General features: G+C 40.1%; 1 protein-coding gene across 5 annotated transcripts in view; it reads right to left on the reverse strand.

Moving 5' to 3' along the window:
• ADGRB1 (adhesion G protein-coupled receptor B1) overlaps positions 1-15,458 on the reverse strand; it is a 340,003-nt gene that overhangs the window by 2,156 nt on the left and 322,389 nt on the right. For all 5 annotated transcript variants that reach the window (XM_072410568.1, XM_072410570.1, XM_072410569.1 and 2 more), the window contains 7 exons: positions 10,180-10,351; positions 9,548-9,643; positions 7,943-8,008; positions 7,287-7,326; positions 3,211-3,857; positions 1,677-1,712; positions 753-857 (listed from right to left, as the gene is read on the reverse strand). In XM_072410568.1, coding sequence (XP_072266669.1) covers positions 753-857; positions 1,677-1,712; positions 3,211-3,857; positions 7,287-7,326; positions 7,943-8,008; positions 9,548-9,643; positions 10,180-10,351 — 1,162 coding nt within the window. The remainder of the gene's footprint in view (positions 1-752; positions 858-1,676; positions 1,713-3,210; positions 3,858-7,286; positions 7,327-7,942; positions 8,009-9,547; positions 9,644-10,179; positions 10,352-15,458) is intronic.

The following is a 15,458-nucleotide window of genomic DNA, read 5'->3' on the forward strand; positions in this document are numbered from 1 at the left end:
ACGGGATGAGCACAGCCAGTGGGGATAGGTCCCAATGTAGTAGGGGAAGTCCAGCACTACCATGGCTGAACATGTAGCTTGTGAAGCCTGGCACTACCAAAAGGAACTTGTATTAATGTAGTATGAGGAGCTGGGCACTCCATTAATCCAAGGGAATCCTGTTTGAGGTTAATTATTGAGTGAAAAATTGGGGTTAAAATCACATTTTTTTTTATTAGATAGAATGTTGAAAACCAAACCAGAATAAGAAGATAAGAAGTGGAAACATAAATAAATGACAGCCCAATCAGCCAGGGAAAATAGATAAATATATAATTGATAGATAGATAATATATATATATATATATATATATATATATAGATATATATATTTATATAATAGATAATATATTTTGTAGTAAGCTGACAAATATGCAAAAATAAACACCTTAAAAAAAAGAAGAATTTTTTTTCTATAACTGTATCTGACAATTACAGAATTAATATAGTTTATAGTTAAAGCTAGTTTTTAAGATACCAATGTAAAGTGGAAGGGGGTTCATCTGCAACCTGAAAGGTCTCTTTTTTGATGAGGAAGTCATTTGTCAATGGGAATTCAAATAATCGGTGACAGTCCTAATTGAGTGAGCAGCCCAGCAATGCTTCGGTTGCAGGTTCTCAAATAGGAAAACATATAAATATGCTCATATCACATTGTGTAGGAGGATGTTTATATACAGATTGCAGACAAGAAGGGGTTAATTGTAGCCCACCTTGCTCTCCGCTGTTGGAGACTCCTTATCTTTCTCCGCATGCTGAAGTTTCCGATTTAAGTCCTGGAACATGTCCTGATGGCGTTTCCTGGTGTGCATAATTTTCTGTGGAAAAAGTCAATTTGATCCAGTTATGATTGGAAAAAATAACCTAACATTTAGTTTTATTCAGCTAAAGAGCATTCATTTTTATTCTTATCCCCAGCTTGAGTAAAAGAAGTCTGTCCCCTGCCTTTCTCTCTGTGTGGAAGCAGTAATCACTCTACAGAGATATGACACGCCCCCTGCTGACTCATAGCTCAAACTCTCCAGTTAGCATTGAGCATGAGCTTGCATAGCTATAGGTCTGATTTAGCAGGGGGGCGTGCCCAACCACTGCAGGAAGACCACTGCTTCACATAATGAAATAGGCCCTAGCTAGCATTTAATTTTTATTTTCATGCACCTGCAATTAATTTAGTTGATATGAACTGAAAATGTAATTTTATTATGTATTTTTAACCCATCTTTTTATAAGTACATGGATATTTTTTTTTATTTAATTCCCTACATGGCATCACTATGGGGTAAAGTCAGTTATGTTTTTTTGCTTTATGTTGACATGTTGTCAGTTCAATGTTGCAAAGCTGCCTACAGAAAAGGGAGAACTCTCTAGGAATGTCCTGCAACTTCATTGGCTATTCAGCAGCTATTGGGCACTGCCAACTGCACCGGAGGTCATGTGGTTGTCTATGCATTATGGTAGAGGAGCCTGCATTCCAAAACTGGCAGACCAGGATGTTGGCTTTTTATAAGCGTATATCTATATGTATATGTATATATGTAGTATCTGCTTGCTTGCACACCATCTATAAATAATTGTGGAACCTGAGACACAAATATTTAGGATTGACTAATAAATTATTAAAAACAACTCAAACATACCTCAAAATCTAGTTCTGCATACCGCGATTTTCTTCTCTGTAAGGAAAATATTTATTATTAATAATGTGAAATAAAAATATAATAAACATATAAAACCAATCAGAGTTTTTCTGCTGCTGTCCTGTTCTGCTGGGCCATGTTTGTATAATATCAGTGATTTATCATTTACCTGGCATGGTTCTGACATGGGAAAGTGAAACAGCATTTAGCACAAATGATGCGTTTTTACCGTGACCCACAATTGCTGTTGTGTAAGATTGGTTGACTGGTTTGCAATGCATGGTGGGCATGTTGTGTGTTAGTATGCTGAGATCCCATTCACTATTAATGGCATCCCAACACACATGTGCTGTAATGCACCAAAAGACACATTATGGTACGCTGCACTGGATGAAACTGCACGTCCTTCTCCATGAGAAATTGACATCAGCAGAGTTGGACTTTTGGTTAGTACATGCAGGTATTTCTTCAATCATATTTATCTGCATTAATTGACATATATATCTTTTGTAACAGTATTTCACTTTCTCATAATACCCCTGGAGAAGCCAACAGGCGAAACGCCAGGCTCAGAAACATTCTTGAATGTTGAACTTTTGGAGACGTAGGGATTTTGCTGTATAGTCTATGGTCCATTTATCCTATGAATGTGCAAAAGGGATTGACCTAATATTTGATGTATAGGAGTGTACTTATGTTATATACGCTTGTTCGATTTATTGTATTGTGATTTCAACCTCAAATTTATAATCCCCAGCTTTCTTCTCCTATCTTGATCCTCATCCTTCATCCTTCATCTTGGCTTTTTATGTTTTATGTTGGCATTCAACTCATCTGAATGGGTAAACACAAAAGTGCCAATGTTATATTTAAAATATGGCGGTCAACCTATTACAGGCTGCCGGCAGAAAACCACAAAATGGCGGATACAAGACCGGTCACCCTGTACAAGGAAAGACAGCAGCAGTCACCGGTCTTTATTACAGGAAACTCCTGGAGAGAGGTGCAGAATATTTTAATTGTAAGCATTTTTTTTAGGATACTTGAGAGATCTGGAGGAAATACACAATATAGACCAAGTAATGACACACATGGCTCTTGTATTTGGATATTATTAAGTTATCCTGAAGCATGAAACCAGTCAGAAAGATGTTTCCCAACATCTGTATCCCAAAGATCTGACGGTCAGTGACCTGGCTGATGTTGTGTTCTTCAACCAGGGTTCCCTCAGAAGTTGCTAGTTTCTTGAGCAATGAGTAATTTTTGTGAGACTAACTAACACCAATGATCTTTTTGGCTATCTGTAAGGGTGACATTCTTCCCAATGGCCAGCAATGTAAGATGAATTCTTCCCACTGACCACCACACTAATATACTGGGAGCTGTGGGTATTGGAACTATCGAAGGGGTTCTCTAAAGATCTTAATTTATTTTAAGGGTTCCCCAATGGTAAAAAGCTTGAGAAGCACTGATGTGAACCTTGCACAGACATAATATACATTTGGACAATATATGAGCAGTTTGGCTTTCTCACCTCTAAAGAGCTCATCGATAGGGTGGAGATGGTCTCGCCCTTTGGGACAATGCCTGTTGTCCCTAATTCTGCCTTTTCGCATAACCCCATAGGGATCTGTGACTCGCTGGGGTGCAGCTGTTGTTTCTGCATTGGAGATCCCTGCTCGGGACATAATATGCCCAAACGTTCCCGAGGTGGACTCTTCACCATGTAGGTGGGATCGGCCATGTTGAGATGAATGAGCCGGGTTTGTGGCATCTGGTCAATGTTCATGCTGTATTTGCTGTCCTCCTTTGGCTTGGCCCTCAATGTGGCCGTGTTGCTGGGTAAAATGACGTAGCTGGTGTCCATTGACTGCTCCTGCGCCCTGGTGAGCTCAGAGTCCAATTTTTTAAAGATGTCCCCTTCGCACATGTACATGGGCTTCGGGGGCTGGGTTTTATCTTTTTTTAGGGTGAGCGTATGGTTATTGTACTCGTTGAGATTGATGCTTCCAAGATAATGTGGAGAGCCTTGAAGATGCATTTTAGAAACATTGGCTGGAAGACTATTAAAGTTCGATCCCTTTTGATGGTTCTTCATCTTTTCTTCATCTTGCAATGACGGACGTTTTAAGGTCCCCGTAATGGTTGATGTCCTACATGTTGAAATGTCTTTGCTAATGGCTGGAATAGAAAAAAGAGCAAAATTATAAATATATAAATTCTTCATACAACAATTTACATCATGAATCTCAATGACAGCGTACAGAAGAAAAGTAATAGCAATGGAAAGATTTTATATTGTTCATGGGTAGGAGCAACAAAAACTTTTGGAGATGCAATGCCAAAAAATCTAATGTGGAGATCCATGGGGAAAAGGTATCATTGAACAATATCATCATGTTCCTCCTCTTAGATACTTTAGCGCTCAATGCCAATGTTCTGGATACAATTATAGAAGTTTTCATTTCATTTTCCCACTGGCAAGATTTCCACGTACTTCCTGTTCCTTTGACACGTTTGGAAGAAATAAGGGCAGCTAACATCGCAGGGTAAACCTAACCAAAAAAATCTGGTGTGTTAAAAAAAAAGTGGAGTGTTAGTCTGGGAATCGGTTGATTACTGTCTCATGAGCATGAAAGTTCAGCTAAGCTTGTATGATATGTCTATGGCATGGAAAGGCAAAGATAATCCCAGCAACAGCTGATCTTGAAAAAGAAAATTGTAAGATCAGGTTGTTAAATCTGTCAATCATCTTTCTGTCCTTCCTGGCCAGCCCAGGGTATCTTAGGGTGACCATAAAAATGATCCTGGCAATGATTGGATGGGAAAAGGTGTGTGGGTGCATAATCAGGAAACACTACTGCAAGTAAATGCTTGAACTATAAAGATGGCTACACAAAGTGTTCTCACTGCCCACATTGACCTTGTCTACATGTCGTTAGACAAAGTCACTAAGCAGTCAAACTTGAACTCTAGGGGAATAATAAACAACCAAAAAAAAAATACCAATTTAGTTAATACCTAGCTCCTTCATGCAGCACCACTCAACTTGGAAGAGGGGAAACAAGCACTGGGTGCCTATTGGTGGTATGATCTGGGGTGCCTGGGGGGGCAATGTTATGATCTGAGGTACATGTGGGTGCAGTGTTATGATTTGGGGTGCTTGTGGGGGAAGTGACCTCAGGTGCCTGTTGGGCAGTGTTATGATTTGGAGTGCTTGTGGAGGCAGTGTTATGATCTGGAGTTTCTGTGGGGGCAGTGTTGTGATTTGGGGTACATGTAGGTGCAGTGTTATAATTTTGGGTGCTTGTGGGGGAAGTGATATGATCTGGGGTGGCTGTGGGGGCAGTGTTATAATTTGGGGTGCTTGTGGGAGCAGTGATATGATGTGTTATGATCTGGGATGGCTGTGGGGCCGTGTTATGATTTGGGGTGCTTGTGGGGGAAGTGATATGATCTGGGGTTCCTGTTGGGCAGTGTTGTGATTTTGGATGTCTGTGGGGCAGTCTTATGATCTGGGGTGCCTTTGGGGCCGTGTTATAATTTGGGGTGCCTGTGGGGCCGTGTTATAATTTGGGGTGCCTGTGGGGCCGTGTTATAATTTGGGGTGCTTGTGGGGCCGTGGTATGATCTGGAGTGCTTGTTGGGGCAGTGTTATGATCTGGGGTACATGTGGGTGCAGCACTGGAGGGAAATGTCCACCAAGCAACAGAAGCTGGGTCTGGGGCAGAGATATTGCTGTGCGTTATATTGTAGAGAAAGTGACTGCCCTGGAACCAGCACTTCTGCTAGGAAAGCCTGAAACAGCAGTTTATCTTTAGCTGTTGTGACAGGTTCTCTTTATTGAAAACAGTAAGAATCTGTAGGAAAAAATCACATAATATTATATAGTAATTGCCAATAAAGTAATTTTTCAACTAATACAGTTGCCTCTGCTCTGGATACAATGTTTCAATGTTGCCTGAATATTCGTTTTAATATTTTAAATAAAAATCCTAATGTAAATGAAATTATTGATCTGTTGTAAAGCACGTTGTATAATTTGTAATCACGCATATACATAACAAGCAGCCATATTTGCAAATTTCATGCAAGGCTGGGTTTGTAGTGGATGATGCAAACTGGGGAACTGCCCATGGCCTCCACCTTCCATGACCCCAATAGACGGAATGATATAGTTGAAGGGAGTTGATATGCTTTGCATTAGGGGACCCTACCTAATATTTTCTGAGGGCCCTATTTAGTCTAATACTTCCCCTGATTGTAAGCATAAATTATCTGTATTTGCAGAGCCTTACTGGGTCATCTCACAATACAAGGCTATTAGCTGGACAACCATTTGGTTCTTTGCAATCCTGGATTTGTCCTAGCGCAGAGGAACCAGCCGGTGCCGCCATCTTCTGCCGACGTCACCCCATCTCGCACTGTACAAACGCAAGATTGGGTGACATTTCCTCCTGTAAATGTAAAACAAAAGTGAGGATCCCAGTGCGCACGCATGAGATCAACACTTTTTTTGTTTAGATTGTATGCAAAATCATTTCTGCGCATGCTGGAGATCGGGTATGCACAAAAGAGGAGACAGAAATCTCCTGGGATATGTGACATAGGTATCCAAGGAGGCTCCGCGGCAATAAAGACAGAAGGGGAAAAATATCTAGGAAAAATCAAACACATTTTTTATTTTATATTAGAAGGTTATCAACTATTTTATGAAAATTTTAAATTGTGGTGATAAGTCCAATTTAACCACTGCTTGTCTGATGCTGGATCTGATGTATGATTTCTTGGATCTGCTGCGGATACCATATTTGTTCTCTCTTTAGCATTTTGCTAATACAACTAGATTACCCGGTTCTGTTGTGATGCTTCCTTTATGTTACTGTGTGAATTTTATTGCTTCACGTCGCTCTAGATTTTAGGTGTATTTTGTATACTTTTTCTAAAAAAATGCAAATCATTGCAGAAAAAAAAATTGTGCCAAAGCCCAATTCAAGCCCAAATGTAGCCCCTGCATGGATTTAATGCAATATATAACATTTCTTTTCTTGAGTATAGATTTATTGCTGAATGGACAGAAGTCTGATGAAGGTGCAATTCTCCTAATCTGCTAATAATACATGTTAGAGGAGCAAGGTTCACACTCCCCCGGAGGAGATAGGCTCGCTCTATTACCGCGGGGCGTGAAGAGCACTTGAAATAATGACAGATATTTCATGCTAAATGGTCTATTCTTCCACGGATTCTATTCTGCGGCTCTGGAGCCCTGACTCGTGACATGTTTGCCTACCAGGAGCAAGTTAAGTGATGATTCTATTGCTTAATTGCAGTAAAGATCGGTGAGGTTTTATGGTGTGAAAAGACAAGGAATTAACAGAGTAATGCAGCAAATCAGGCAGTCTGGACGACCTAGGAATGCACAATGCACCACTGTCAGTGTCACCTCAGATCCAGAAATAAATAAATACAGAGAGAGAAAAAAATCAATGGGCAGGATTGTAATTAGAAGGTTAGCCCTCCCCTTCTATCTAAATCCTGAAATACTCTGCCCTGCTGGAGGACTCACTAAACAAATCCTGATTATTATATACAAAGCTATACATTCCTCACCTGATCTGCATGCCAGGTCCACATCTTTCTCAAATTCTGACTGTAGGGAAAAAAAATCGCAGAGTTAGAATTCCTGCATCCATAACAAATGTAAAAGCAGAGTTGGTTGGCTGATGTCATTTCTGTATACAGAAGAATAGAATTTTTGCATTTTCCTCCATCTGTGTGCCAATTACTCAAACCAATATTAAAAACTATAGGAGAATCAGGACCTCCTTCCTCCCGCTGGTGACCCCTCTAGTGATGGTGACCCCACAATTCTATTTATATAGAGGAATCAGGACCTCCTTCCTCCTGCTGGTGACCCCACAATTCTATTTATATAGAGGAATCAGGACTTCCTTCCTCCTGCTGGTGACCCCTCTAAGTGATGGTGACCCCACAATTCTATCTATATAGGAAATAGTGATGGTGACCCCACAATTCTATCTATATAGAGGAATTAGGACCTTCTGCTGGTGCCCCCTCTAGTGATGGTGACCTCATAGTTCTATCTATATAAGAGAATTGGGACCTCCTTCCTCCTGCTGGTGACCCCTCTTATGATGCTGACCCCACAATTTCTATCTATATAGAGGAATCAGGACCTCGTCCCTCCTGCTGCATCCCTAACGTTTGCAACAAACTTTTTTCATGCATAGCACACTATATCATACCGCCGCTTTCTTGTCTTTTAGCCCCACCATGGCCGTGCAGATGTACGGGTTATTGGCTTCCTCTAGCTGGAAAACAAAAATAGGTAAAATTTACCTAAAATTATAGCTACAGACACTTTGGTACAGCAGATCACACTACTTACAATGCAAAAACATTGTCATGAATCTGATTGGCTATGGGCACCCCAATTGCTCTTTCAACACTCAACCAACATTTGTATAATTTATGTGTACTGATACTTTTATTGCACACCTTTCACTGAAATAGAAGAAAGATTGAAACTCTTTGGGTTCCTTTCCCAAATCATAACCTTGACCTTCCCCCATCTTGCATCCCTGGTGCCTAGGCAAGGATGATGCCCTTCCCAGAAGACACTGGTGGAATGTGGAGCAGCTGGAATCTAATAAGAAGATTCTCTTGTAGTTGACTGGACTGTAATCTTTTAAGGTTTTGCCTGCTCTGTGTTCAATAGACATTTACTAGAAGGAAGACAGGCGAAGGATAAATATCATCCTGAAATTTTTACAGGTCCATTTATCACCTAATAATAATACACGATTTATGGACGGGGTTCCGGAGGGTGTAAGCCAATCTTTCATTTTAGTGAAAGGTCAACTTTGAAGAGATTCTGCTTCCTGAATCTCCTATTTTCATGGCCGTCATTCTAATCCAGAGAACTCATACATAAAACACTAACCCAGAATAGGTATCAATAGACAAATTGTGAATCTGCTGCGATATTTGTAATCCTAATCAGTAACACAGAAAGATAAAATGCCCAAAAAGACAATTTCAGAACGTGGTCATTATAATAGTGAGTATTTGAGCTGTTTCCATACATTTGAGCACTAGAGGTTACCTACATTCTCGTCATATGACCCATCACTCAATATTCCCAATAGAATGAATATAGTGCCAACCTATTACACAGCGCTGTACAAGCTGCATCGAACCAATGACAGCCATCCGTGTCCACCAAAGGAGCTCACAAACACTATTTATTTTACTACACACTTACTATTACAGAGATGAGCAAGGCCAGGAAGGATTGGCTGGGTATTGGATCTCTTCCAGGATTGAATAATATTTTTCTAGCTATGCTGAGTGATTTGTGGCATAATTTGGATGTTTAGCAGTCAGTATTATATGTGTAATGGTGCACAACTGTCCAATGTTGGGAATGTTATGTATGCTAAAAATTGTTCTTGTGAAATAAATGAGAAATCATACAAGATTTAAAGTCAAGTTATTAGAACTGGTATTAGAACCCCCATCTGGTTCTGTTAGTCATACAGCGTCCCACTGACTGACATAGGCTGAATTTCCTTCACACTCTGCCTCTGCTGTACAGAATTCTCAATCAGTGTTCTCAGCCTTGATTTCAACTACAAAAACACCCCCTATATAATGGAAATGAGGAGAAGAGGAGGTGTTCTGTAATACAGAACTACGGGACAATACAAACCAACAGGTTTCACCCTTCAAAAACCAAAAATTGGCTGTTGCTTTGCTTTATTAAAAGGCACCAGCTAAAATGTTGTCACTGTAGGTTTGGACCACTCCACAAATATAAATCAAAATAACACTATAGGAACAATATTTACCATTAACTGTGCGTGACCATTCTGGAAGGAGCCGCCTGAGTCTCCATTGCCTTCTTCTTGGCGATCAACAACTCGGCACTTCACAGCATCCTGCACCTAGGAGGGAACAAGGGACAGCAAAGGCTATCAGTGTAGTGTGCAACCTGGAAGTCGTATCTACAGCACAGCAGAATTCAGAGAGCCGCCAATGGGAAATCTCAAGTAGGTGTTGGGAAAGAAGAATTTGCTTTGCATAAAAACGTATTTCATGTATTGGTCTATAGCAGCCATTCTTAACCAGGGTTCCTCCAGAGGTTGGGGTACCTGGAGCTGTAGCTGAATAAACCCCCATACGATGGTGCCGGCATAGTTCCGGGGCCAAGACCACTTGGCAGTGCCAGCTGCATGACCAATAGTTGTCAGTGGCATACTGACCATTACTGTAAGGGGGGTGATATTCTTCCTATGTGAAACCAATGCAATTGAATATAGCAGGGGTTCTCCAACAACTACAAAGGTTCCTCAGGGGTAAAGAGTTTGAGAGTTTGAGTTTGCTCTAAGACAATATCAAGGCGGTCCATTTGGAGCACCAAACTCTTGATTCTGGTATGAATAGATTATAAGTAAAGGAGTATCAAAAAACAAGCTCCTACCTCCCGCCGTAGGATGCAGTGCACCATAACTATGACGAACCCCTCTAACGAATCAAAGACAGCAAAGAGTATCTGAAACAAGGCCGAACGTCGGTCCGTGATGGCGAGGACTGCGGACATCCATGTCAGTGCCAGTAGTGGCAGCACCACGCAGGAACTCCACAGAGATGCCCTAGAATTGAAATACAAAGTGACACATGAGGTCTAGTGATCACTAAAGGGACTACAATGAACACACACGTTTCCAACAAAATACCAAGCCTTTTTATCTGCAATATGCACAACCCTGGCGGATTCCGGGGTCACAGGAATCACAATATAGCATAAATATATATATAGCACTAGTAAAGTACAAATTCTGCTTTACTGACAAAAAGGTACTGGAGGGCAGCAAAGAAATGACTTGTGATCCAATATGTCTCATACCATTGTGCTTTACTGTTTCTTCATATATCTATGAATATATAGCTAAGCCCATTCATATTTGTGTGTTGTGGCCACACATGCAAAAATGTGCAACACACATTGCCATAATGCATAGTAATGCAGCTTCGGTGCTGTGCCGTGCCATTTGTGGAGAATGGGCTCCAGTGTACAATGTGTTTAGATGCCAATGTATAGCAGGCATCCTCTAAGTATGTGACGCCTATTGTAGTGCCCTGAATTCTTAAAAAATTATCTTGCATTTCTTTTATCCATTGTGGTGCCCTAAAACTTTGGCAGCCCTAATACAACGCATGTTAACATGTGCCATAACGTATGCACAGTTCCACGCTTCAATGGAACTTTTAATTGTACATTGACCAGCTCTATGTATGTGGTAAGGTCATTTATGGGTAATGCCACCATTTCATATTTGCATTGTACTATGCACATATTCATTGGTGGCAAATCTAAATTTGTCTAGGGTTATCTATTAAAATGAATGGCATCAGCACACATTGGAAATGATTTATTAAAGCTCTCCAAGACTGGAAAAGATAGACTATCATAGGAGAACCTGAGTGATCCAGCAAACGTGTAAAATGTGTTTCATCCTACATTCCTAAAATGGTATTTACAAGCTAGCCTAAGGGTCTGAATTGACGGGCTTTGATTTGCTTTAAAACCTGCTTGAAGCAGGTGGAGTGCAGATCAGAAAAAGGTCAGCTGCAGGTAAATGTGCCTGTCAATGAATTTGAAATGATCAAAGAAGTATCTCAAATTGTTGTCCTCCAAAGCCATCCACACTGGGCCCTAAAAGTGTACAACCAGTCAAAGAGTTGCAAAATTTCTTGCACAATATGTTACAAATAGACAAAACCAGCACCACAAATTCCGAACTGATTGTCTCAGCTGGTTACCATTGGGTGAAGGAGGATTGTGCACCCCCCAAACGGAGAGAATATTTGTTTATTTTATATAAATTTGTGGTTAAGGATTATTATTGTTTCTGCCATATCATATAAAAGGAATATAAATTAACAGTTTTGAGTTTCCTGATTCAGTGTAATATAAATTTATGCTATGGGGATATTTTGGTTTAACAAACCTTTAGAAAAACTAACACTTTTTAGGAATTTTCTTTTGTTAATATTACATAAAAGTTAAATACTAAAGTTACATTATGGGAAATTGAGGAGGGGGGGGGGGGCTAATGGTTATATAGTGGGGACATCTCTTCATCTGAGCTCTATGTGAAGGTGTCATTGGACCTGCTGGGTTTGTATGTATTTTATGCTATGGACAATGCAACCTTTTCAATAAAACGATAGGGCCGAGTGGCTGGGAATTTTTTGGAGTTTTGTGCTGACAGGGAAAAAGGAAAACCCTACAGCAACCAAATCCAAAGAGTGGACGTGATGTGTTGCTTTATAGTTACCCAATTCATCAGAAACAAATAAAAGATTCCCATGTTTTCTGATCATTTGTACTGATACTTGTTAAACAGTTCACTTCAAATGGCTTCCTAAATATCAGAGATGATTTAGACATTTGGTCATGCTGCCATATTTCTTTTCTGTTTATGTTCCCCTCTGTGTGTTCCAGATCCTCCTTGGGCACAAACAGTGTACGGAACCAGGAAATCAAAAAAATAAATGGTGGAGATCCCTCATAATGATAAGTGTATAGACCCAGGAACTCAGTCTAGGGATGGTGGAAGACCCTCATAATGGGCACAGCACGTGTACAGACCCAGGAACTCAGTGCTAGGTTGGTGAGAATCCCCGACATTGTACAGTAAATATACAGAGCCTGGTAGGGGTAGGGGTCCATCATAATGAGCACAACAGGTGTACAGAGCCCAGAACTCAGCCTATGGATGGTAGGAGCCCCTCATAATAAGCACAATAACTGTACAGACCCAGTTTCATAACCAATTGGGTACAGACCCAATTATTTTTTTTTTCATTCATTCCAAAGCCCTTGAATATGGTAATGTCACTAAAAATACTGGGAGCGTTAGGTATCTGACACTTAATTGTTTCACTTATGTCATGTACCCACTCTCCATCTTGACTTCTCCAGCAATTGTAATGATAATACCATGTTCAGGGGCTTTGCAATCAGCTTGTTAATCATCAACAAGTTTTCATGAAATGGCAGAAATATTTGCTAAAATAAATATCTCAGTTTCAGATAAACTTTTTATAAAGGGACACTCCACCGATTCTTTGGTTCTGGATGGTGAGAGGCAAAGTGTGGAAGGCTTAGGTCATATGTTGAGCTTTTCATTGCTGAAAGTTTGCACCTTTTTTATCCTTAAGTCCTGTGAAGTCTTCTGACTATTCAATGTGTATACAGAAATCATTTAAAGCCTTTTATTAAAGGGAAGCATTAAAGCTCCATTATGCTTGTATTACATGGTGCCACTTTTTTTTTGGGGTGGGGGGGGGTACTCTTCATCAGGGCTGAAATGATAAGGGTTTAAACTGAAACAAGGGATCCGTAGATAAATAGCTGCTGATTACTGTATATAATTCCATTTCTTGTTCAGATGGCAGTTACACCTGAGCCTTCAACAGTCCATACACATAATTTTGAGCAATAACTCAGTCCTGTCCAGCAGCAGAGACATTACCATTGTCCCGCTTAGCCTGGGCAGGGAGCAGAGCTGTGGGAGGGGCTCAGAAGCTCCACCTACTACAAGCAGGCTGCAGAAGAATAAAGGAAGGGGCGGAGACAAGACCAGACACTCTGTGCATGGACACAGAGAGCAGCAAGGTCCATATTACAGGAAGCTCCTGCACAATTTAATGCTGGCTTGCATACAAATCTGGAAGAAATACACAAAGATTCCAGGAAAACCGCACATTGTCTTTGTATCTAGACTGTAATTGCTTCAGCTGTTTTTTCAGCCCTGATGAAGGAAGATCTCTGCAGCCCCCGAAACGTGTTTGAAACATCTTACTCAACACAAATATAGTCTTTCTGGGACTATGGAGTGGACTTGTTATCTTTTCCTTTCACCTGATAGAAGTTCCATCCCTTTCACACTGCATCCAGGATTTTAGGTAAAACAAAGTTTTAAGATTTTCTCACCTGTAATCTCATATTTATATATATTTTTCTGTGCAATATATAAGTATTTGCATTCTGCACTCTTTTTTGCTTAGCTTTTCGGGCATATTTCACTTACAAAGTGAAATGGGCAATGGATAACTGGCTATGGAGAATAATGTCTAATATCATCTCATGTAAACTATACAGATGCTCCTCTCTTTCCTCTTCTATTTCTGGCCATCTTACAGGCAAACCAATTGATTGTCCTCCTTGTCTGTGTCCACCCTGCTAGGCTTGCTAATATACTTCCTTTCAGTATCTATGGCAGTGTTTCCCAATCAGGGCTCCTCTACAGTTTCCTGGGGGCTTCTTTAGCATTTTCCACCTCTCAGGTCAGACTAAGTGACCCCAATGATCTTGTTGGTTATATGTAAGGGTGACATTCTTCCCAATGACCAGCAATGTAAGAGGAATTCTTCCCACTGACCACCACACTAATATACTGTGATCTGTGGGTATAAAAATTATAGAAGGGGTTCCCTGAAGACCTGGAAGTTTTTTAAAGGGTTCCCTAATGTTAAAAAGGTCAAGGAAAAAAAAGCGCTATATAGAAACTTTCCTTTACTTGCGGGGCCACGAGGAATCACTGACCAATCATTAGTTATTGAGATTCCAACATTCTGGGCCAGGGAAGGAGCAATTGTTCTGCATGACCTGCAAGTGTTAAGGTTGCCCCTTTGTTTTCAGCCATATGGAACAACTTTAATGAATTAATTACAAAATTGACTATCATGGGTCATGCGGGTCTTTATGATCATTAATGTCTATGACCAAAGATGATTAATTGTCATATAATCAATAAACACAAATATTGCAAATAATTCAACTATCACATTTTAAATAACAGGAATAATAAAAATATAGATCTCATATAGATAGATAAATAAATAGATCAATATATATCAATCAATATCATTTTCTTTTCTTTTGAAATAAAATATTCAGCAGTGGATAAAATTCTATTTGATGCTATAAAACGTTCAATGTTATCATTATTTCCATACACAGCGATTTCAGTGAAAAGGTCATTTTGCTTTAGGCGTCCCATTCGGAAAACCTCTCTCGGTCTTAAGATCTCGAGGATGACAGACTAAATCGGAAATTTCAGCGGAATTAAGAGAAGAGGAGGAAGATATTTCCAGGCCAACGGCAGACATTCCCAGGAAGAAATCTGCCATAGTCACCAATTCTGTCACAAATGAGGTTAATAAAAATGACAAACATGGACATGCAGGGACGAGAAAAGAAAAGCAAAACACAAAGCACAGCGGGAGAGAAGCTGGAAGGAGCTGGATGACCATGTTGTGTTTGGGTGTCTATGGGGTCAGAATGATAGGCTGCCCTTTCTCCGAGGGCCAGTTATACTGTAGATTGTAAGCTCTTTGGGTCAGGGTTGTATTTTGTGTTGTTTCCAGTTACTTGTGTATGTTTAATATGTCCCTATGGACTCACTACGTACAGCAAAGAGATAGAAGTGGTCATTATACACAATGGAGAGACACAGAATTGGCAAAACATCTGTATGAAAGATCTCATAACTCCCTAATTCTGCAGAACTTTTCAGGACCTGCAGACTCCATGTTAAAGCTTCATCCTAAAAAATAATGATAAAGCTAAACAATCCAATCATAAACTTTCTAATGGCAACACCCACTCAGCTGACAGCAAAGCCACTCCCACTAAAAGCCTGATTTTATTTTTGGTATAAGCATATATAAAATTGGACTTTTTTTCAT

This window comes from Pyxicephalus adspersus, chromosome 5, assembly GCF_032062135.1.
Source record: "Pyxicephalus adspersus chromosome 5, UCB_Pads_2.0, whole genome shotgun sequence".
NCBI lineage: Eukaryota > Metazoa > Chordata > Amphibia > Anura > Pyxicephalidae > Pyxicephalus > Pyxicephalus adspersus.